Source organism: Rhinolophus hipposideros, assembly GCF_964194185.1.
Source record: "Rhinolophus hipposideros genome assembly, chromosome: 26".
NCBI classification, from domain to species: Eukaryota; Metazoa; Chordata; class Mammalia; order Chiroptera; family Rhinolophidae; genus Rhinolophus; species Rhinolophus hipposideros.
Window position 1 is genome coordinate 19,267,977 of NC_138072.1, and position 25,106 is coordinate 19,293,082.

The 25,106-nt window shown below is 38.0% G+C and overlaps 2 protein-coding genes across 3 annotated transcripts in view; one reads left to right on the plus strand and one right to left on the minus strand.

Annotated features, from left to right (window-relative positions):
* GREM2 (gremlin 2, DAN family BMP antagonist) overlaps positions 1–3,816 on the plus strand; it is a 104,944-nt gene extending 101,128 nt beyond the window's left edge. Inside the window, exon 2 of one of the 2 annotated variants that reach the window (XM_081039371.1) lies at positions 898–3,816. In XM_081039371.1, the coding sequence (XP_080895497.1) occupies positions 899–1,405 (507 nt within the window). In that variant the 5' untranslated portion in view covers position 898 and the 3' untranslated portion in view covers positions 1,406–3,816. The remainder of the gene's footprint in view (positions 1–897) is intronic. The other variant, XM_081039372.1, reaches the window with a different exon arrangement.
* Positions 3,817–16,230: 12,414 nt separating this feature from the next.
* Positions 16,231–25,106, minus strand: part of FMN2 (formin 2) — a 331,841-nt gene continuing 322,965 nt past the window's right edge. The window contains exons 17-18 of the mRNA XM_081039488.1: positions 19,124–19,205; positions 16,231–17,818 (exon numbers count right to left, since the gene is read on the minus strand). Of these exons, the coding sequence (XP_080895614.1) occupies positions 17,792–17,818; positions 19,124–19,205 (109 nt within the window). The 3' untranslated portion in view covers positions 16,231–17,791. The remainder of the gene's footprint in view (positions 17,819–19,123; positions 19,206–25,106) is intronic.

Consider the following 25,106-nt stretch of genomic DNA (forward strand, 5'->3'; position numbering starts at 1 on the left):
AATCCATTCATATTGTCACCTTGGCATTGGCCTAAGGCAGTTTTCATACAGTCGTGGACGCTTCTTAATTCACCACTGGGAAGTGGTTTTCACTACAAGAATCTAATTCCTGAGTCATTTGGATTATTTGAATATCTTTGTGCAGATGGTAAATGTTATTTATTATTTGTTAACAATTAACAGGCACAAATATTAATATTCCTAATCTATGTCCATTTCTAACTTTTATACTCATTTTTAAGAAACTTGTGAACCATGCTCACCTTTCCTTTGCATTTTATTAATTCTCCGGATCATATCCACATCTAGTGATTAATTTTGATGGCCCTGGTGGTAGATGCCTGGCTCCAAATCCAAGCCATCACTTCGTGACTGTGCCACCTTGGGCAAATTCCACAACTTTTGGGGGTCTCAGTTTTCATTGCCATAAAGTAGAGATAATAAATAACGTCACCCCGTCTTAAAGCAGCTTTAAGGAACAAATGAGATATACATGTAAAGTATTTAGGACAGCACTTGGCATATACTGAAACACAGTTAACGGTTGGGTATTAACTATTATTCATACTGGGCAAACTGGCTTAAGCTACTTTTGACAGCCTTTGCTTTGTAATTCTTCTGCAGTTGTTCATCACGTATGTTTTCTTACTACTACGTCCTATTTCGTCCACCCCCTTGCCTTGGGGGCAGTATTCAGGATATCATCACTGCTGTCTGTAAATGTGTTATTTAATCACTTCTCACCTCCAGCTGCCCCTGGGCATCCAGAAGCCAGCCTTACCCCTCCTGACTGCAGATCCTCCTAAGAAAACCATAAAACACTTAAAAGGAAAAGGAAGCAGTCGCTATCACCCGCCCCGCCCCGACTAACCCCTCTAAATGCTTTTCTTATCGCAGGATGTTCTGGAAGCTTTCCCTGTCCTTGTTCCTGGTGGCCGTGCTGGTGAAGGTGGTGGATGCCCGGAAGAACCGGCCCGCGGGGGCCATCCCCTCGCCTTACAAGGACGGCAGCAGCAACAACTCGGAGAGATGGCAGCACCAAATCAAGGAGGTGCTGGCGTCCAGCCAGGAGGCCCTGGTGGTCACCGAGCGCAAGTACCTGAAGAGTGACTGGTGCAAGACGCAGCCGCTGCGGCAGACGGTGAGCGAGGAGGGCTGCCGCAGCCGCACGGTGCTCAACCGCTTCTGCTACGGCCAGTGCAACTCCTTCTACATCCCGCGGCACGTGAAGAAGGAGGAGGAGTCCTTCCAGTCCTGCGCCTTCTGCAAGCCCCAGCGTGTCACCTCGGTCCTCGTGGAGCTCGAGTGCCCTGGGCTGGACCCTCCCTTCCGACTCAAAAAAATCCAGAAGGTGAAGCAGTGCCGGTGCATGTCCGTGAACCTTAGCGACTCAGACAAGCAGTGAGCTCCCGGGGCGGGACGCAGCCCCACGCGGCGCGACCTGTCCCCGTCCCCGGGTCCCTCCGCCGCAGCCCCGCCGCCGCCTCTGCCCCCGACCACGGAACTCCCTCCCACGCTGCCTGGTGGCCGCCCTCAGCAGCGAGCACGGTTCTTGGGGCTGATGGTGTCCTTGTCACAAGCGCAGACCGCAAGGGGAGCTTTGCTGATGTGTTCTTCGCCGACTCCGGGCCACACCTGGGCCTTCCAGACCAGGCTGCGTTTCAGGCTCGAAGGAAGATGCTGGAAAACCACCAGCCGCCACCCAGCAGTCAGAGAGGATCTTTCGGGTGATGCACTGTCGACCGGCATTGATGTTTCCACCATGTGGAAAGGCGAGTGTTTCCCTGCCCTCACCCTACACTCCAGCTGGCCCCTGCCTCCCTGAAGTGAAGGTTGCGCCAGTCTTCAAACCTCTGCTGCTGGTCCCCGTACCTCGGCTGGGAGAGGTCACTGTGGATTCCAGGGCTGTCCTCTCGCTGCTGGGCTGCGGGTTTGGACAAGGGCCACAAGCTGTCCGTGGACGGGGAGGTTCTCCTAACCTGATACCAAGACGACGATTTGAGCCACTGGGTCATGAAGTGGGCTTTCTTGGGGACCGTGCTCATAGCAGGCCACGCTCTCCTCACCCCCAGCCGCCACCACCCCACCTTCCTCCTCACTTACCCCGCCCCCATCTATGGACTAAAGATGAACTCTGGTGTGCATGCTATTATCGCTGCAATTAGAATATTATTACACACAAAGGTCTCTATATTAACGCTGGTTTTATCATTGACCTATATTGTAAAGAGCCGTTGAAAAGTATTATAGACCTATCCATGTATTGTTTCACTTGTTTTGACTCTGGCTTTGCGGCAGCATTCTGATTAAGGACCAGAGCAGATGATCGTCTGCCCAGAAGGTGTTTTACTCAGAATTACTACCTGGCAGCAGTTTACTGTCATGCACCTATTCTTAGATTGGGAAGGGAGATGGGCTGAGTTGTGATTTGACGTTGAATAGGATTGCAGAGAAGGTAGTAAGGCATTGCAGCACAGTGTGGGAACCGGTCTGGGATGGATGGGTAGGGAAGGGGGTTCACTGGGAAGTTGTGAACCTGAAACTCAAAAGCCCCTGTAATATGTAATATACCCGTGTATCCTGTTTCACTGCCATGACACTCAGCAAAAACTATGTCCTGTAAAAGAGAGAAATATTTAAAAATATAAAGAGTTGGGTCACTTGGTGATATAGGAGGAAATAAAGGATAAAATCTATTGAATAGAAATCTAGCTGAACTGTCCTACAGAAAGCAACTGGCTTCCTTTTCAAAGAATGGTCAGCTTTCACTTTTATAATGAATCATTGAAGTGGTCATGTTGTGGTCTCTTGATATAAGAAATTTGACATAATTTATTTTCCTGCAAAATTATACTTACTCTGAGTCCCTTTGTTAAATTGCCCCACCGAAAGCGTCCCTGTGAGTGGTGTTTATGGAATCTGACAATGTGAATGAGATTTCAAGCTGATGGGTGGGAATGAGCATACTTGGAAAACTTTTCACTGGTAATTCCCAAGCACTCAGTCTCAGGTGCTCTGCTCAGGGGACTCTAGGAAGGCTTGATTTCCAGGTATGTGAGAACCCCTCTACAAGCTGCTCTGGGAACTGAGGCTTCCCGACATTAGACAGTGATGGAGCATTTAGAGACATTCACCTGGAGAGCCAGGATTCGGGTAGGGTGTGGCATGTAGGCAAATCTGTTTCCTGCCCCTGCACTGCAGGTTTCATTTCTGTCACTTCTGTGACGCCACAAGACCTGAGCAGAACGCACAGTTATAAAGGGGGGTGCAGCGTCTCTGCTTCCGAAATGGGCATATACACCCTAAGTCAGGAAATTTGTATTTAGTGGACACCTCAAGTCAGACTCAGGCAGAACGTACAGCAGAAAAGCTGTGCGGGAAAGAGGTCCACGTGATTATAAGGGAGGCCAAGGGAGTGGAGTAGGAGGGAAGTGGAGGGCAGTCTCTGGCCAAACTGCAAAGCCAACCCTTTTATTAATACAGAACCCAAGCAGATAGGGGGAGGACTAAGCTATGTACTCACAGAATACAAACATGAGCTCACTCTTTGTACACAGTTGTGGGTGTGGCAATGGAAGCAATATGATATGCTGCAGTGTGACGCTCCTTCTGGGGGTTCTTGTATGTACACAGTTTACTTTATAATGGCTCAAATTGTATTTAATTGTTTTTTTTTGTTTATAAATGAAGAAAAGCTATAAGTATAATGTAATTATTTTATAGGTGTACTATTAAATTATAGAACAAATAAAGATACTCTAGGATTATATGTGATCCTGGTGTGATGTGCCATTAAAAATGGAATTCTGAACTTGGTTTGGTGGCCGGCCATGGTGAGTGCAACCCCGAGCCTATATCACACGATAGGCTTTGGGGCCTGGCATCTACAAAGAGCATCAAAATCAGGCATCCAAGGAGCAGAGGTGGTGGGGATGGCTCTCAATCCGGGTCTTGGGGAGTTTCCAAGCTTCTACAGATCCCCCAGCAGCTGAAGACAGACTTCCTTTCCTATTCTCACTGTGTTCTCTGAATCAGAAATATTGAATGGGGAAGCCTTGAGAAAGTGCTGCAGACAGAAGTCTACCATAAACCTTGTCTGCCTTTAGCAGCCAGTGCTCCACACTTATCTCTTCAACAAGCCAGACCTTGTTCTGAGTGTTGTCCATTTTCACATTCACTATTCACAAGTTTCAACATTTCTTAATTTAAATACTTTTTAGATTCACAGTCTTAGTTTTTCCTACTAAAAATTGACTTATCTGCCATTCAAGAAACTCAATTACCAGTTATAATAATAATAATAAAAAACTTGAATAAAATTGCATATGGTCGATTCACTGTATGGATTTAAACAGAATTTAATTTAATAATGAATAATTCATTTTAGTTTATTAAATGGCACCCAATATTCCACTTAAATGAGACTAAGATATTCCAATTCACTTGTTTCTGAAGTTGACTGATTGAATTTTAAGTTATAGTCAATGAAAATGAATTTTTCTATTGAGTGAACAACTTAAGAATGTATGTATTCCTAGACAGCATATTTGATGGTTGATCCATCACCACTGATTATTAATGTCTGGAGAGGGGATAACCAGTAAGACCACATCATAAATAATACAGTTAAAATTTGTTCATCATTAGGTTATCTTCTGAATGCTATTTAACCTCCACACTTGCCACCTTCTTCACCCAGTCTCACTGCCACTGCTTCTCAAGCACAGCAGGCAACTGATGCTTTATGAAAAGGGAAATAAGGGAATCCATGCAGTTTTTTTCATTGTTTTTGTCTGTATCCGTTGGTGTGTTGGGGTTGCTAGCTTCTCTAGTACTCAATCTAAGATACATGAGGGAAAAACACAAAGCCACTGTCATATTATTCCTTGAGTCCTGAGATTCCTACCCAGTCTTCCTTCTTTTCCCAAACTTTTGGAATATATATATTTTATATATACATATACATATATATACATATATATGCATATATATACAGATATACATACATATATGTATGTATATGTACATACATATTTATATATATATGTCGTGTTTCCCCCAAAATAAGACCTAGCCGGACCATCAGCTCTAATGAGTCTTTTGGAACAAAAATTAATATAAAACCCAGTCTTATTTTTCTATAAGACCGGATCTTATAATATAATATAATATAATGCAATATAATATAATATAATATAATACTGGGTCTTATAGTAATTTTTGCTCCAAAAGACACATTAGAGCTGATGGTCCCGCTAGGTCTTATTTTTGGAGAATATATATGTATACATATATTTTCGGAGAATATATATGTGTGTATATATATATATATATATACATATGTAATCTCCAGAGTCCTTAGTGTATGAATAGGAAGACTGTGTCTACTCCATCTTGCCTGGAATTAGAAGTCTTCTGAATCTTTATAAGGTTTATCACCTTATTCTCTAAGGTTTATGATGTATAAACCTTAGAGTTTAGTGTATATATGGTATATAAAACAAGACCTCCAATATACTTGCTCTATATCTCTCATCTGTTCCTATTACATGATGTCAATTACATGATAAATCAATATACTTTACAGAATGTCCATAAAATCCAGGTCACTTCAGATTATATCTTGACAAAAGGAGAAAGAACTTACATAGATTTGGGGGCAAAATCTATTGTTCATCACAAGGAAATGTCAGTGGCATCTGGTTCTCCTTCCTCATAGGGATGGCAGAAAACTCATTTGCTAGCACGGGTGCTAAAGCCTATTTTAATCTGCTCTAGCGAAGAACCTACTGCCCTGATGCCTGCCATGTTCCATCACCAGGGGCTGGCCTGGTGAAACACATGAGGACATTCAGTGACTGCTGCAGTATTGAAGTCTTTGAAAATGTCACTGATTTTTCCCTCTGCCCTTTGGAATTCAGCATTGTTTTTGCTTTACTCATTTTCTTGGTGTAGGAAGCTTCGAAAGCTTCCACTTGTGCCTTACTATAATAGCTCTTAAGAAGTCAAGGAATCAATGTGAGGATTCTTCACACTACCGAGGGCATTTCTTTCAATTAGGCATTTTGAGATAAGGGACAAAGGTCGCCAGATTGGCCCATGGACTAATGGGCCTTCTGAGAGACAGACCTTGGCTAGGACTCTTGCACCCCTCACTTTAATAAGGAGTCATGGTGGTTTATTGGGTCTCCAGGTATTAGTGTCAATTCAAGCCCAGTGTTAAATAATCCTCAAAAGTTCCGAGTATCCCTGTTTCCTCTACATCACATTCACCTGAATAAGCAGTCCTAAGTTCCCAGGTCAAGTGCTAGGGCAATAACCAAAGAATAGATCTGCCCTGGTATTCCAGTTCTCACTTATAATCAGCCTTTCCTTCAGCCAGTGGGTTCCAAATCTGGTCTGGAAACTGAGCAAGGCACGATGATTTTTATCAAGATACTTCGATCATCCATCATCGATTTGACTATAAATTAAGCGACACCCTTGTTGGCAGCCCATCTATCTTCCCTCCAGGAACACCATGTTCTATTAACAATCTTGCAGTTGAGACCCTGTGGATGCCACTCCCATGCCACCACTCTGGAACAATCTGACCTATGTTACTCCTGAAAGCTAAGCATTAGCACTCGGCTTATATTATTTTGAGATCTTGCTATTCTCAAGTCCATCAGAAAGCCTAGTTTTGTAAGAGCATCTCCTCCTACTGTTAGCCCTGGGCACACAGGAGCTTGGCAAAGCTTCTCAGCACTGCGGCGGCCTCAGTCACAAGCACAGGCATCATTACTTTGGTAAGAAGAGGTCTTCTTGGGACCATGGTTGGTTGGTGGGGTTTTCAGTTTTATGTGGCAAATCCACTGTAGAATGCTCACTTCTCTGAGCCTGTGGATCCTTTTCTCCACTGCCCACCGTAGAAATTCCTGAATTTCTATTTCATTAACTATGGATCATAGCTTTTGCGATCCTCCAAGAATTATGCTAGCACCTTAGCTCACCATCCTTGGGGGATTTGCCATAAGGTTAAATCCTGAATCATGGAAGTGTTCTCACAGTGATATCCAATGTAGAGTTCTGCTCCCCACCCTTGATCCAGTATCCTCAGAACACAACTCCATGCTCACTTTCCTGGCTCCTGGGACAACTTCACTCTCATCCCTTAGCAGACAGCACATCCCCAGTAAGGGTGAGAGCCAAATAACAGGCCTATCAGGTTCAGGGGAATTGGGGAGTTTGTGATTCACAACTGCATCTACCCAGGTATTCTCATCCCAATTTTAGGGGTTTCAGGCCTTCGTTATTAGGACCCTAACGTTGGCACAGAAGACTTGAGGGAGCTTCTTTGCAATGGCACTGCTTCTGCAATTGCGTCTGCCTAACTGCCGGAGACTGGGTCTTAATTAAATGCTGCCAGATATCCTATGACTTCCACATTCTGACTGAACTGGTTATCAGTCACGCTGAGTCTATTTTTTTTTATCAATGTCACTTGGAAGTTGGTATCGAGTTCCTATAAGTCATGCCATCCCTCATAACTTTTAAGTGCCAAAAGTATTACTCCAGCCAGGAGTCCCCCACACCAGCCTCCCATCTAATATTTTATCCCTGGAAAGAATATTAACAGTGAACTGCTACAGCAGGCCAGGGGCCGTCACGGCACTGGCCGGTGAGTGATCTACCTCCAAATCCTGTTATAAAGTACATTTCCTTGGACCACTCCTGGAACAACTGCCTGTCTTAGACTGGTGTCCCAAACTCTGAGACAAAGACTGTGCAGGCTTACTGGGGAGTGATCTGAGAACATAGACCTGTAAGGAAATGAGGAAAAGAGGATTGTGTGGGAGAAAAAGCAAACCGGTTGCAATGGAGGCATTGCCAGATCACATGGGGAGTTCTGAAGCTGGGATGGCAGAGTAGAGTTGTCCCAAATGAATCAATGGGGACAGGTTTTCTGTCCCATATCAGCTAGCCATTGGCTTCAGGCCATTCTTGGGAGGGGTCTGCATTTTCCTCCACTAATGGCAACTGCTAGTGAGGGATCCCATCAGCAGCTAATCTTCACAATGGGGTCAGAGGGTGGGGTGAGATGGGATAGGCACTCAGCTCTGAAGAGGGTATCTGTCTGGGTGGGGCACCACAACATTGACCTTAGCAGGTGTGTTAGGGGTGGGGGAGGTGGAGCTGGGAGGATGGAGAAAGAGTAAAGAATGTGAAAGAGAGGCAAAAGAATTCATTTGATTTTATAGGAAACCAAAAAAATTGTTAACAAATTTGATCGAGAATTCGTCTAGTCATAAATTCTTTCAAAAGCCACAGTCTGGATATGGATTCTGTTCCCTGCAGTCAGATGATTTTACGCTTAAGATTAAGAACAAGCAAGGTAATAGAATTGGGTTAGAAAGGAAGAGACAAATATGTGAAATATTTGCAGAATTTGGTGACTAAAGAGGAGTGCGTCAGTGAAAGAGGTAGAAAGTCCAATACAAGAGAGGGTCTGATATTAGAAGGTGACGATTGTGGATTTGTGTAGATGCTGTGTCTGCAGTGACAGTGAGAAAAATCTAAATAACACTAAATTTCTTCTAAATTTGAAGAAATAGGATTGGGATTTGAAGGAGAAGCATACCTGGAGAAACTGATAGAGATGCAGAAAGATCATGACTAAATCCATGAACATACATGAGATTTCTAAAAGAGGGAGAGAATGAGGAAATAGAAGACAAATTAACCTTAGACACTACTTAAAAAGAATAGGAAGGAGAGGAAATGAGTAACATTCTTCAGGCAATGTCTACCCACTGCCTGATATAAAAGTGGGGTCTTGTTCTTTATTTCACTGACTCCCTCTTTCCCTTTCTAGCCCTGCACTTCTCCCATGCATCTCTCTGCCCTCTGAGCAGAGCCATATATTTCCAATGAAGTATTAATGGCCGAAGCCGCACCCCCAACTCCAGTCCCTGAAGGGAAGTAGAGTGTGTTTAATAAACTAGGGACATGTGAAGTCTCCCTAACCACCACCTCCACCCATGAAATTCTGCTGCCAGGACATTCTTCATCTAACAAGCCTGTAGCTTTCTAAAAGGACACAACTGCTAACGTGTGGGGAGGAGGTGCTGGATACCAAATTATAAATTGGGTGTCTAATCAAGGCTGGAAATGTAACATTTCATGTTTGAAAGTTCAACAAAAAGGTTTGAGAGTTATCCAAATATTTACATCTGTAGTTTCTTTTTTTCTGTTTGTGTTTTTGTGGTGATAAATATATATATTTAAATTTTTGTTTTATTTGAGGAGCCAAAGAATATACAACTAGGCACCACATGTCTGTTTTTCCATGGGCTAGAGGCACTCTGTCGATGGGATCTATTTCTGGATATCTTTTGGAATTCTGTAAGCTAAATATGAAAATTCTTGATTCTCACTCTTTGCTTGGAAACACGAACTCCCCCCACTTAAGGATGTGCTGACAAGTTACAGACAGCATTTACAAAGTGAACTATATGGATATAAAATAGGTATCGTGGGACCCAACTGAGATTAATTGAAAGCTATTATAATATCGCTTACTATAACATGGTTGTAGCATAGTGCCAGTTTCTGACTCCAAAAGCCTGAAACCAACAGAAAAATCTCATTGCCGATTCGTCTGTAAGGTGTGGGTTGGTCCTGTGATCCACTGCGTGGAATAGAAATTATTCTTAATTTCTGGAAAACTTTACAATATATGATGGAATTATAGCCATAAATTAGAAACATTTATATAAAGTCAATGAGGGCAGTATAAAATAACTCCAAAATTGAGGTGAAAAGGGTTTTGCGTAAGAATTACCAAAATAGGCCATTGTGAAATAAAAGGCCCAATGTTACTGTAACAATCAGACCACCATAGGAGAAAATGCGTCCAGTGGCCTACAGACCACCCTGGCTTTTTTTTTTTTTTTTTTTTTTTTTTTTCCTTCCTGCAACAGACAAGCAGGCTTGGATTCCCACCCTTACAAATCTCCATAGTCTAGCAAGAGAACTTTCCTGATCTTCCTTGGGGAGGGTATCTGACGGTTACTACAGTGACGTGAAGCATCATAAACTACCCAAAGCATATTGTCTCCTTGATTCAACATAATTGACCAGATAGGTGTCATTTGATATCTGCAAGGAGATACATTCCAAAAAGTTCATTATGAAATATTTCTATATTGACTTATTTTTCAAAACTGTACTAACTCCAAAAAAAACAAAGGAAATAATGGTGAAAAACAACTTCCTCTCACCTATCCCACAGCCCACTAGTTTCCCTTCTCCCGAAGAACTCGTATTTGCAGTTGCTTGTGAATGAGTCCAGAGATAGCTTACATATGTTCATTTCTAGATTCAGTAAGCACATTTCCCCCACTTTAACATAACGGAGAGTGCACTACACACACTGTTTTGCATCTTTTTTTCTTCACACAAAAATAATAAAGATAGAAGCTTGTTCTCATGGACTTTTTTTCCCCCTTAACAAAACGTTGTACACCTTCTATATTGGTACATAAAGTGCCCCTCATTCTTTCTTTTTAAAATCCTGTATATTACCTCATTATTTAGAAGTTTCCAATATTTTGTTATTACAAATACTTACTATCACTTTCTAATATGTATAATATACAGTTGGGCCAGTTCCTCTTTCCACTGCTCGTTTTTCTAAAAGCTTCATGACTGTTCTTATTTATTTCTATGTATGAACTTTAAAGTCAGTTTTTGTAGTTCTCCCAACCCCCCAACAACAACAACAAAAAATAATCCTGTATTCTGTTGGTATTTTCATCTGGGGCTGTGTTAAATTTATAAATTCATTTAGGGAGTACTGACATCATTGGTGATGGGCCTCTCAATTTTTTGTCTCCCAATTGTTGTCGTATAGATCGTACACATTTCTTATTAAATTTATTCCATGCTATTCATCTTTTTTTTTAGTTGCTATTTTAAGTGGGAAATTTTCCCAGTCATATCTTCCAACTGGACGTTGTATACTTGAAATTTGTTAATTTCTGTATATTAATCTTTTTTCTAGTCAATTTACCATATCTTGTTATCGTCACTAATAATTTTTGGTGGATTATTTTCAGATTTCTGAGTATACAATCTAATAAACAGCAAATAGAAATTCGTTTACCTCCTCCTTTTTAATTTTATACCATTTTTAATTTCATCATTTGAACAGAGATAAAAATAGCAATGGTAAAAGTAGACATCCTGGTCTTGTTCCCAGTTTTTAATGGGAATGTTAACAAATGTTCCCATTATGCCCCGGCTCACTTTGCCTTGACATGTTTCATTACTTAAGGACATTTTCATCCTTTTTCCATCAAAGATGACTTTGAATTGCTTAAATAATTTTTTAACAGTTAGAGGAAATCACATAATTTTTCTCCACATAAGTATTATTTTTAAATAAACACGTACTATTCATGGCCACATACATAGGATCATCGTGGCATTCCAGGAATAATCCCCACTTTTTCATGGTCCTTCTGGTGTCTGCTAGTATTTTGCTTGGTATTTTTGCAGGGCTATTCATAAATAAGTTGGTCTATAGTATTCTTTCCTTTAATAATCTTTGTTGGTTTGGTAGCAGTGTTTTTATGCTCACCAGCTATTTGCAGGTGGTCTGCTAGGGAGAGGACAGGCCTGTGTTTCAAACTAGCAAGTATTTCTTTATGAATCAAGGTGGAAAGCATGATTTATTCTAGCATTTACTACTCCAATTCAGGGTCTCTTTTTTCACCCTTGTTGTATTGATAGATGTCTTCCTGCAAATCTGACTTGTCTGTCTGATTTCTCATTTAGGCCTCTTCCCTGCTGAAAAACAAAAACATACAGGGAAGCTACCGATACCAATTGGTGTACCAAGGTCCATTATGATCCATTCATCCAAATACAGGATTTTGTGATAGGGTGTGAGGACATGACCTCACCTTGGAGCAGACCTCGCTGGCTTTGCTGAGATCTGCTCCCCTGAACATCCTCTGTCTGCCTTCTGCAATACCCACACATTTGGAAGATCTTCCATGTATTTTGTGGTTTGAGTTTTTGATACCTCTAATTTTAATCAAAGATGAAGTTCGCAATTTTGCTCCTTGTTGCTTTGGGATGGTTTCTGAGAGGAGAAGGGCTAAGTGTTCCTTTCATCACACCATTTAAAAACATTAAACCTCTCTCTATTACTTTTGATTATATAATTGAAGATGTACTTCATGGGGAAAAAAATGCACACAAAAAATAAGCCTTCAAAAGTCGGAGTTCACTAATTGGCTGGGAAGTGGAAACGTTAATGACAAGCTGGTGTAATACAAAGAATGGTTGCACAAGATTTCCAGAGCTTGTTAGTAACAATTCCTTTATTCCTCAAGCCCTCCTATCTACCAGCCACAGTCACTTGTTTTTTCTAAATTTTCCAATTACGGTTGACATTCAATATTATTTTATATTAGTTTCAGGTGAACAGCATAGTGGTTAGACATTTATATAGTTTGTGAAGTGATCCCCCCAATTTGTCTAGTACTTACCTGGCACAATACATAGTTACCGTGTTTCCCTGAAAATAAGACCTGGCCGGACAATTAGCTCTAACGAGTCTTTTGGAGCAAAAATTAATGTAAGACCCGGTCTTATTTTACTATAATATAATTAATTTTTACATTACAAAAGACGCATTTGAGCTGATTGTCCAGCTAGGTCTTATTTTCGGGGAAACACATTAGTGATTATATTTCCCATGCTATACTTCACAACTCTGTGACTCTTGTAATTACCAATTTGTACTTCTTAATTTCTTCACCATTTTCTACCAGTCCCCTAACTCCCCTCCCATCTGGCAACCATCAGTTTGTTCTCTGTATTTATGAATCTGCTTCTGTTTTGTTTGTTAATTTATTTTGTTCTTTGGATTCCACATATAAGTGACACCCTATGGTATTTGTCTTTCTCTGACTCATTTCATTAGGCATTTCATTAGGCATAATTCCCATTCATGTAATTACTAATGGTAAGATTTCATCTTTTTATGGCTGAGTAATAGTCCATGGTATATATGTACCACTTTTTCTTTATCCAATTGTCTATGCACTTAGGGAGCTTTCATATGTTAAATATTGTAAATAATGCTGCAGTAAACATACGGCTGTACATATCTTTTTCAAATTAGTGTTTTGGATTTCTTTGGATAAATACCCAGAAGTAAAATTACTGCCTCATAAGGTAGTTCTATTTTTAATTTTTTGAGGAACATCCTTACTGTTTTCCATACTGGTTTCACAAATTTGCAATTACACCAAGAATGTCTGAGCATTCCTTTTTCTCCGCATCCTCACCAACTCTGGTTGTTTGTCCATTTATTGATGACAGCCATTCTGACAAGTAAGGTGCTATCTTATTTAAGTTTTAATTTGCATTTCTCTGATAATTAGAGATGTTGAGCATCTCTTCATATGTCTATTTGAAATCTGTATGTTCTCTTTGGAGAAATGTCTATTCAGGTCTTCTGCCCACTTTTTAACTGCTTTGTGTGTTGTTTTGGTGTTGAATTGTACGAGTTCTTTATAAATTTTGGACATTAATCCCTTATCAGATGTTATCATTAGTGAATATCTTCTCCCATTCAGTAGGTTGTCTTTTCATTTTGTTGGTGATTTACTTTGCTGAGCAAAAATGTTTCAGTTTGATGCAGTCCCATTTGCTTATTTTTTCTTTTGTTTCCCTTGCCTGAGGAGATATACATATCAGAAAAAAGTATGACTAAGAGCATGTCAGAGAGTTTACTGCCAATGCTTTCTTCTAGGTGTTTTATGGTTTCATGTCTTACATTTAAGTCTTTAATGTACTTTGAATTTATTTTTTAAAATGTTGTAAGACAGTAGTCCAGTTTCATTTTTTTAAATGTCCAATTCTCCCAATACCATCTATCGAACAGACTGTCTTTACCTCATTGTGTATTCTTCCCTACTTTATCATAGATTAATTGACCATTTATGCATGCATTTATTTCCGTGCTCTCTATTCAGTTCCATTGATCTGTGTCTGTTTTTAGGCCAGTATCATACTGTTTTGATTACTGTAGTCGTGTAGTGTAGTTTGATGTCACGTAGTGTGATACCTCAAACTTTGTTCTTCTTTCTCAAGAATGCTGTGGCTATTTGGGGTCTTTTGTGGTTCCATATCAATTTTAGGATTATTTGTTCTACTTCTGTGGAAAATGCCATTGGTCTTTTGATAGGGATTGTATTGAATCCATAGATTACTTTGGGTAGAATGGACATTTTAACGATGTTAATTCTTCCTATCTACAAGCATGGTATATGCTTCCATTTAATTCTATTGTCTTCAATTTCTGTCTTAATTGTCTTATAATTTTCTGATTTTTACCTCCTTGATTAAATTTATTCCTAGGTATTTTTTGATGCAATCGTAAGTGGGATTGTTTCCTTAATTTCTTTCTCTGATAGTTCATTACAGATGTATAAAAATACAACCATTTTCTGAATATTAATTTTGTATACTACTACTTGACTGAATTAATTTATAAGTTCTAATAATTTTTTAGTGGAATCCTTAAGGTTCTCTCCCTATAGTATCATGTCATCTGCAAATAATGACAGTTTTACTTCTTCCTTTCCATTGGATGCATTTTTTTTCCTTGTCTGACTGCTGTGGCTAGGTCTTTTAATACTATGTTGAATAAAAGTAGTGAAAGTGGACATCCTTGTCTTGTTCCTGGATATTAAGGAGAATGGTTTTAGCTTTTCCCCATTGAGTATGAGGTTAGTTGTGGGTTTTTCATATATGGCCTTTATTATGTTGAGGTATGTTCCCTCGATTTCCACTTTACTGAGAGGTTGTTTTTTTCCAAATCATAAACGATTGCTGGCTTTTGTCAAATACTTTTTCTCTATTTATTGATATGATCACATGATTTTTATCCTTCATTTTCTTTATGTGGTGTATCCAGTTAATTAATTTGCAGATATCGAACCAACCTTGCATATCAGGAATAAATTCTACTTTATCGTGGTGTATGATCTTTTTAATGCATTGCTGAATTTGGTTTGATAATATTTTGTTGAGGATTTTTGCATCTATGTTCATCAGGGACATTGGGCTATAACTTTCCTTTCTATAATGTCTTTCTCTGTTTTGGGAGTCAAGGTAATGCTGGGAATCTTACCCCCTCTTGAATTTTTTGGCATAGTTTGAGAATTTTAGGTATTGTTTCTTTTTGAATGTTCAGTGAAATTTACCTGTGAAGCCATCAGGTCCAGGGCTTTTGTTAGTTGGGAGTTTTTTATTATTGATTTGATTTCATTAGTAGTAATCAGTCAGTTCAGATTTTCTGTTTCTTCTTGATTCACTTTTGGAAAATTGTATGTTTCTAGGAATTTATCCCTGTTTTTCCAGATTTTCCAATTTGCTGGCATATAACTGTTATATACGGTTATATACAGAGATGTTTGAAGTTCTTAATTGGATATTACAATGAATTGTAATTGTTGCTTTACACTCTTTATTCTCCAACTTGATATTAAGTTCTTTGAGGACATTCAATTTTTTCCTGTTTAAATGTGCAGTTATTAACACCGTTTAAATATGTGGTTATTACAACTATGCATTGACACAAAGTAGATGAGAAGCCAATATGCAGGTAATGGAAGAAAAATTGATGAAGGAAGAAAAATTGATCATTATATACATTATATTGAAAAATTAGATCAGACCTAAACATAAAGCTTATTTATGAAAAAGAAAGGAACTTTTCACGCTTCTCCATTGCACCATGCTTAGTTTTCATGTCTTATATTTCCTCTTCTATACCTATCTCTCCCTCACCATAATTTTTCCTTTGCCTTATCATTTTTTCAATAGCCGTTCACCACTTAATCTGTGTCAAGTGAATTTTTTGCATCTAATTGCTACCTTTTAGAAAAAAGATTTCTTAAATATTAATAATTGTTTGGAAGTGGAAAATACTGTTTCCTTAAAATTGCATTAGGAAAATTCCAACCTTTTTCAAAACATCTTTTGAAATGGCTGAATAATTATTTTATCTCTAAAAACAAGCATTCATCAAATACTTAACTACTAACAACTGTTAAAGCCTGAAATAAAAACTTTTTAAAATCTTCAAACACATAAAGTCTGACTTATTTTCCTCCAAGTTTTAAATATGACAGTTTCATCTTAGGCGAGATGCACACAACAGACGCTGAACTTTTTTATTATTCACTTTATTTTCATATAAATTAACATCCTAAAAAATTCAAATAGAAACACTAAATACAGTATTGCACATAGCGATCTTTGTTAAATGCCCTATTAGTTCGTTGAAGAATGTTAATATACGTATTAGAAGGAGTGAAGGAAACAGGAAGACTATAAAACTACAACCAAAAAACCACCACTGTTTCTTTCCACTTAAACTACAAATAAAAGTTAAGTGGCCATACTTTACATAAATACAAACATAGTTATGATTCAGAACATTTTCTTTTTAAGTTGCTTTCCATAGTTGGTTTGTAATAGCAATAGATTCTCCCTTTTATCCACAACCATAATCCCCAACAGATATTAAAACAATTGAAGGGAAAAAATACAGCTATCAGTGTTAGACAAAACCATCACAAAGCATCATGAGCTGACTTTCAAGTACTCTCAGAAGAGTAGGAGATTTACTTTTTCCCCATCAACATAAAACAAAGTCCTTTCCTAGACTCCTCCAGATAATGAATCATTACATCCTCATTTTACAGCCTTTAATCACCTGCCATAACACATAAAGAGAACCCCAATCATGTCAAAATACTCAGGCAGGCGTGTTTAATTAACAAGTTTTAGGTAAATGCCAATTGATCCAAAAACTTACTTTTTCTATTTCTTTTTTAGTTTTTTTATATTTTTGGCCAACAATTAGTCATGTTTGGCAATTTTGTGAGTGCCATTTATTTAAATTCCTTCAAAATACTGAGTCATATTTTCTTTGTGAAAGGCAACGGCAAAAGGCATAGAGAAGCACACCTTTAGTTTCATTTACTGCTGCTGCCGATTAGCTTTATGTAGGTTCTCAATGGACACAGTCTGATAAAAGCCCTCATTAAACTTAAAACTCGGATTCCTGCCTATATTAAATGATTTATAGGAAAGGTGTTTCCTTTTACTATTTTTTTCTATTCATTATCTAACAAGTAAAAACAATGATAAACTTCTTTCACAAATATATATTTATGGAGAGCAACCCAAAGACTTGGAAAATCCTTAATTATAATATATAAATGGTACTTCAATTTTAGAATAGAAAATATACACGTCAATGTGAAACTGATACAACAATTCACTAGAAATAACATTTCAACCATACATCTAAGTGCAGTGATGTGGAGTACTGGCTGTCAGTAGAAAGGAAAGTGTTTTACTGTGATAAAGAATATTTTCACAGAAGTACATGTTAGTTACCGTCTAGCATGTTCAGAATTAATGCAGATACTGCCTCTTACACATGCTGTTTTGGTCTATTGGTATAATACCATAAACTTTTACAAAAAGAAAAGGTGTCAAATTCTCCACTGGTCTACTGCTTTTGCATTTTTATAGGAATGTACAGTAAAACTCAACAATCAGTGAACTGTCTAGAAAACACAAAGATTATGCAAGAGGTCAAGAAGAAAAATGATCAAAATGTTGTAGTGTCTGTTCTTCCTGCCTTCGGGTTCAGGTCCCCTGAATGTTGTGGAAGTGGTGAGAGTGACTCATTTTCATTCTGCTTTTTTTTTGTTTAGGTTTTCATGCTTATCTTTGCTTTCTGAAAATAAATGCACCAGATAAGAGTTATAGTTAGAAACAAGAAGTTTAAAAAAATGTATGGAGGTTAGAGTAGCCCAAACAAGACCTTTTTCATTTGGATCAAATTCTCTGAGAAAGGTTAAAGATCAACCAACTCATAAAGAAACAAAATGTAAGTAGAATATGTGTTTTTTGTTTTCTTTTAGGATTTTCACTAAGACAAACCACAAAATATTTCTGAGAAAAAGAAAAGTTTGTAACATTAAGTTTCTAATTGATATGAAAGAGTGACAACTCAACTTTCTCATTCTCAGTTTTATGTGCAAATACATTAATATGAAAATTGAATTAGTTATTTCATTTCTATCCTTATAACAGCATGATTAATAAATAATTCATCCTCCTTATTCAATACACTTTGCATTTGTCCTTTAATCAATAAGACAGAAAATAAATTATAATACTTGTCATTAGTTAAGATTAATTTTGATACAGAGAAACTGAAGGGAAAACAGCTTTTCATAACTTTTTCTAAAGAGGGCTATTTAATCATATACCAATTTCGGTTATTTTAGTATCTTTTCCATTTAGACTATGTTAGACTGATCCCATTCAAAATGCTCTTATTTTATGGCCTACCCTAACTTTTCATTTAAAACAGCATCTTTTACTCACTCTGTGGCACTCAAAACATTCAACAGAACATTTACAGTAAGTACCATAAGGAAAAACTTGTCGTTTTCACCAAGCCCTTCCTTCCCAGGGTGCGAAGCTTGGCATTTTCTTTTCATGGAAGAAGTGGGGCAAGGAGGAAACTTAGAACAGCCTGTTAAACTCAGGCTGTTTATTGATTGACAGCTATTACACAGCCAACTCTGTAGAGCCATTTACGGTACAAACCAGATCTGAGCCCTCTGGTCTTTGCGAAGGACAACACCATACTTGGCATCTACCATTATGTTTTAGGTCACAATGGCATTAATTCAATTATGCTGGCCACTCTGTGTTCAAATGCAGGCTGTGATCATGTGTAATGAGGAAAGAGAAAGATCGCCCCCCAACACCCACCTACACACCATATCCATATGCCCTTAGCAGATTTATCTTAATTCTTAAGCTTTGAAGGCTGAATACTGAGATTCTCTTAGGCTTTTGGGCCTAATTAAAAGCATCAGGGTTAGGAAATTCTCTAAGCCAGAAGCTTATTATTTATTCAAACTTAAGAGGAAATTATTATGATATATATGTTTATTTTGCAAAAACAGTGTTGAAAGCCAAAAAAAAGAAAGGAAATCACATGTTAAAGAACAGAAAAGATACTTACAATTCCAGAGTCATGTCTTGGTTTTATTTTATAAAGTGATTTTCCCTTTTTCTGCCTACACACTTCTTCGGCTTCTTTTACTCTGAGTGGGAAGAAGACAAATGTATTTGAACAAAGACCCACACAGACCGCTGCAATCCACCTTACAGTCGGCGAGCAAGTATCAGCTCATTAAAGATTTGATTTACTGGAGAAAATAATACCACATTCACAGGAATGTTACCTGACATTTGATTTTAAAAACATAGAATGTTACAGCTAGAGGCAAATTCATCCAGGAACTGAAGGATGTAGAATGGAATAGTACACAAACAGATAAATATTTTTATGCATACATTTCATCCTATATTAAAGGACTCTTTCATGTACAAGGAAGTAAAGACATAGCCCTCATTCTCATGTGAGCATACTGAGATTGGCTCTACTACATAAACAGAATTGGCACTATAACATAAATCAGAAACATTAAAATAATTCAATTAACAGCATCGTATAAAAAACTCAAATGCTTATATAAACTGATTATAGATTCACTTTCCACATCACACTTACTCATGAATGAAAGTCATGCAATGAATACTTGGGCAATTTAAAAATTTGAACTTCATCAAGCAACCATTTAATTGAAAAAAAGGAGAGTGAGCAATAACAACATTTTAATACTACTAGGGTTTCTTTTTAAACACACACTCCAGGGAAAACAGTTCTGGATTTAGCAGAGGTAGAGTTAAAAGACGATGTTATTTGGTGATAAGTTCTGCATTAGTTCTGGCTTTGCTATTTGACATTGAGTAATGTCCTGAGACCATTGACCCTTGTATTCTCGCAAATACTGTGTTTCCCCAAAAATAGACCTAGCCGGACAATCAGCTCTAAAGTATCTTTTGGAGCAAAAATTAATATAAGACCCTGTCTTATATTACATTATGTTATATTATAAAAGACTCAGTATTATATTATATTATATTATATTATATTATATTATATTATATTAGTAAAATAAGACCAGGTCTTATATTAATTTTTGCTCCAAAAGATGCATTAGAGCTGATTGTCTGACTAGGTCTTATTTTTGGGGAAACACGGTAGTAAGAGGGCTCAATAATATATAATAATATCACTATTATTACTACACAGCATTGTTGCAAAGATCAAAAATATTTTATTTAAAAAGTTCTTCATAAATTGTAAAATACTATAAAAAGTTATACATGATTACAAACAAGAAATCTGCAAACTGGATTTCTATTAATAAAAAGGGGTACAATAAGAAGGAAAAGAACCTATAAGTTAATTGATTTTGTTATTATGATTTACCTTGGGAATAAAAAATAGAGTTATTTTAGAGAACCTGAAAAGACCATGACTTATCTTGAGGAAAGACTGTATATAGATCTTGAAGCACATTTCCTCAAAGAAACAAATTATAAATATATCTCTTGAGTCCTGTGGCAAGCGATCTAATGAGAGAATTCACCTCTGATATAGCTGAAAGAATCCTGTTTTTAAACAACAGAATGAAGCAAATAACTCAGTCCAGGAGCGGGAAGATTGATGTTATCATTTACCTTAAAGTACGACGAACGAAAGGAATTCCTTTTGGACACAAAATGCTTGCTGCGTTGAATTGTTAGTAATTCCAGAAAATGATGAAAATTTAGAAGACACTTCATTGTTACCACTTTTATTACTTTCTCCCCAAGTCATAAATTGTCTTTAATCCTTCCTCTAAACATTTGAAGACAAAAATATTTTCTTTATAACAAACCAAGGATTGCAGAGTCCCCATCTTCCTCAGAAACAGCTACCAGTAAATTCAAGTTGAAGTATTTGGACAGGGAATTCAGGACACTTTTTTTCTTTAGCACTTATCAAATATTCAGTAGATCTCTTCTTAAGTTTACTTGGATTGCTTTAAAGGATTTTGTGATATTTTAAAAAGTGCACTTCAGAAGTCTTTAGATCACCAAAGCATCTTAATTTTCTCACTATTTTATTTATCTTGTTCTTAAAACACATTTTTGTAAGGATCACAGAAAGGCGAGTCTAATACACACATATTTAACTTGACACAAAAACAAATTCAGCCCTTCCTTATGGCAGAGATGTTGAAAACTAAAGAAAATGTGCGTCAACGAACGCTCACAAGATCTTTTAGCTCATCCATTCATTTGACAATCAATGACTCCAGGCCAAGCACTGGGATTGGCTCATTTTTATAAGGACAATTAAATTCAACATCTAGGAGAGACACACACATAAGTAAGTAGATTACAGTGATGCATTCAGCAGAACCACCTAGGTTTACAGAGGAGGTTCCTGTAATTGGTGGGCAGGGGCTATGGAGATCTTTCTGGAGCAGGCTGATGGCGGAGCCTTGTTTCAAAGATAATTTTCCACACTTTTCTTGGAAGGGTAAATAGTACTGAGGGTGAAAGAAGAGTGCTATATACAGAAGAACATGAGCCAAGACCAAAGCTTAGAGAACTATAAATACTTCTCCCTTCTGCTGCCGTAGGGTCCCCACACTACTAACCGGCTTTCTGCTTTCTCCTTCAGTTTCTTCTGTGTTGGACTTGCGGGAGCCAGTGACTGGGGGAGCCAGTCACTGTATTCTGAGCACCTCAGGATGTGTGCAGCTAAATGATATGGGGAGCTGGAAAACTGAGCATCACAATCTTGAGCAACTGCTCTTCCAATTTAGGAGAAGAATTATTGAGAATTTACCAAACTGCCATTCTCCAGGCGCACTCTTTTAGTATATTCTGGTGTAGTCCCTCTGGGATGCTTTATAAGCAGCACCCAGGAGATCCTGATGCCGGCAGCCTGTGGGCAACACTTTGACAACCGGCACTGTGGGACCCAGTATTCTCTCTGAAGCCCCGACCGGGTGGCCGGCCACACTGCGTCCCCAGCCAACCCCACTTCCTCACCCTTCTCTACTTCACAGTATAAACACGGGTCACAATCCCAAACCACAAAAACTTGCTCACTTTAGCACTTTGTGAGTCCCACCCCACCTAAACCAATGTTGCTTCTTCCAAATGCCAATTTTAGTTCAACAAAACTCTTGACAACAAGACATTTTTTTTCACACTTTAGGGATGAAAAAAGAACATGCCCCCGGAGCTGAGATACACTGCTGGAGATGCAAGACATAAGAAAAATAATGAGGGAGAAGCTGGGATGGAGGACCCAAGCCAGTAGTTCATGGGAGCGTTTCCTCCTTGGGCTCTCCATCATGGCGACTGTGGTGGAGCCCTAAGCTACAAGTTTCCACCTATTGAGTAAACTACTTGTACACATTCCATCTTCTTTCCCTGCTGCCTCACCCCTCATTCAACAAGGCCTGAATTTTCTTAAACTGAATAGGAAAAAAGAGGTTCATCTCACAACTACACATCAAAGATTTTAAGTGAAAAAGCAAAATGGCAACACCACTTCAAATAATAAACAGAAATGACCAATATGTCCTGTTTGGAAAGGAAAGAAACAAAGCAGTTACCACGAAGAAGGAGGAAAATAAGGCTGATTTGAAAAACACAGTCCTTGGCTTCCAAATTTTGCCTGTACTTGAGTTCAAACTCTAATTTGGGTGAAGTCTATGGAAGATGTGAACAGACAGACATAGCTCTTGTTCATGATTCATGAAGATACATTCTTTTTAACGTGTCTGCATTCACACAAGGGGACTTCCAGGGTATTTGCTAATCAAGATTTCACCCTTTAGAGAACTCACAAGGCAAGTAAGAATTTCTGGATGAAGTCTTTGATAGGCTTATTTTAACAATTGTAACTTCTAATCAGCAATCTAGATAACAGAAGGAAAATATGAACAAAACCAAATCATATGATAATGAAAACTCTTCACTCAGCACTTTTAATGATTTTGGAAAAACAACACAGAAAGCAGAGACTAGAAAACAGGAAATGTAGCATTATCTTTTAGACAGAAGGATATGAAATGGTATATAATGGCTATAAAATTTGATGTTTATGTTAATATTTTGCTGTAATATCTTTTATTGTCTATGAAACTTCAGAAACAAAACTGATGAATGAATTTCAAAAGTATGTACTTATCCTTTAAATGGAGGACCAAAAGTAAAGAATACAAGGTCTTATCTTTTAAGGGAGAATTTAATTATGGGAAATAACAACAACAAAAATATGGAATCAGATTTGGCAAACAGAGTAGGTGACCAATTTGAGCAAAACAATTTTTGTCATAAGCAAAGTTTCATTCTGGCAATGGTCAGAATGAAATTTGTGTGATTCCCAAAAACTGCAAACTTGCTCCCTTCAAGGACGAATCTTTGTATAACCAATTTTGAATATAGTCTTTTTTGAAAAACAACACTTTTCTCTTTTTTTAAGTTATGGATGGTATACATTATATTATTATATTACATGATATTATTGCATTATGGTATACATTATAGTATATTAATTTCAACTTACACTTTTTCTTATATAAATGTAATGACTTAACTCTTACTTGATGGCCAATGTTCATCATTGCACATGTCACTACTGTAATGTGCTGATAAGAGGGCCTGCCCACCTGTTGACCCAACACTTACTACTTTGCTGCAATTTACTTGTGTTTACTTTTTAAGTGTTGTGTTTGTTTCTGGGATGGCAAGTTGTGATCACTTCTTGCTAGCGCCAGCATGCCTGCCTCTGTCTTCTTTTAATAATTTCTATCTTCTTTAGAGGGAAAAACCAGCTAACTAAACTAATTTAAATGAGACTCAAGTTGGATCAATAAGACTCTGAGTTCAGGCTGAGTGAAAGGAATAGAGTCCCTGGACTTGGAGGCAGTAAGTGACTTCAGTTGTCACAGAGTATCTTCCTCACTCCCCAGCTGCCACAAACTTCAGGGTTCCCAGGTGTGTCTGGAAGGTGAGGGAGGTTGGAAGTCTGACTGACATATACACGGGGCTTTACAGTTCTAAATTTCTAAGGGTAGAAGGTGCTAAGATGTCACATACCTACTCATCGTGTGTACCACCCAACCAGCTATTCAGTAGGTTGTCCATAAAGATGGAAAGGAATGCTGGAATGACTGTGAAACCTGAAAATTCAAATCTCTCAAGGAAAAGCAGTGTGACACCATTAACTGGTAATGACAGGTTTTGTGAGGCTACAGAGAACCAACTGCAGGATACGAGGTGAGGCATTTTGTGAGGAATATGAGATTATCCCTTAGTTGACATTGTTTTATAGGGCAAAAATGACCAAAGGAAAAGAAAATATCTTTAAGTATGAAAGCTTAAATTTAAGTTTACCTTTAAAAAACTCTCAGGCAACTTCTCTTCTAAAAAGAAAGTTGTACATGTAACCTAAAGGAAACTAAATAAATTTCAGCACATCAATACAGATTGTTTTTATTCCTTACATAAAAATATTCGAAGTTGGAACAACGTCATTTGGTTTTAAGATGTTAAGCTTAGAAGTTATTAAACAGAAAATATGAGTCTAAAAGAATAAGAATATTTTTAAGATTTATATTAGAGAGAAGACAGAGATATGTGATAAAGTGAGAAACACTCTGTAGCTCAGAATTTGTTGAAACTAGTTTAAATTCCAACAATTATTTTTATTTTGGTAGTTTTCAAAACAAATGAAAAGTTGCTCAAACTTTGTCCTTACTAGAACTGGACGCTTTTACACTAAGGACTATTCTAAACAAAGAGCATGGTTTCTTATTTCTCTCCTAATAAAGATGCATCTTTCTCTGCACTTTCCCTCCCTAGCCCCAGACCCATTTATTGTCAGGCAAACATATACAAAAAGTTCAGGGTGATTAAATTTAAAGACGGTTTGTGAGATGAGTAAGGAAGATACACTCTGGCACAGAGACAGAGACAAGAAACCAGACGTCCCTGGAGCCTACAGGCAGAATCATTTTTATCTACTTTCTAGAGCAAAATCCAGGCTGACCACAATCTTATCAAGAAAACAGATATGCTCTCATCAT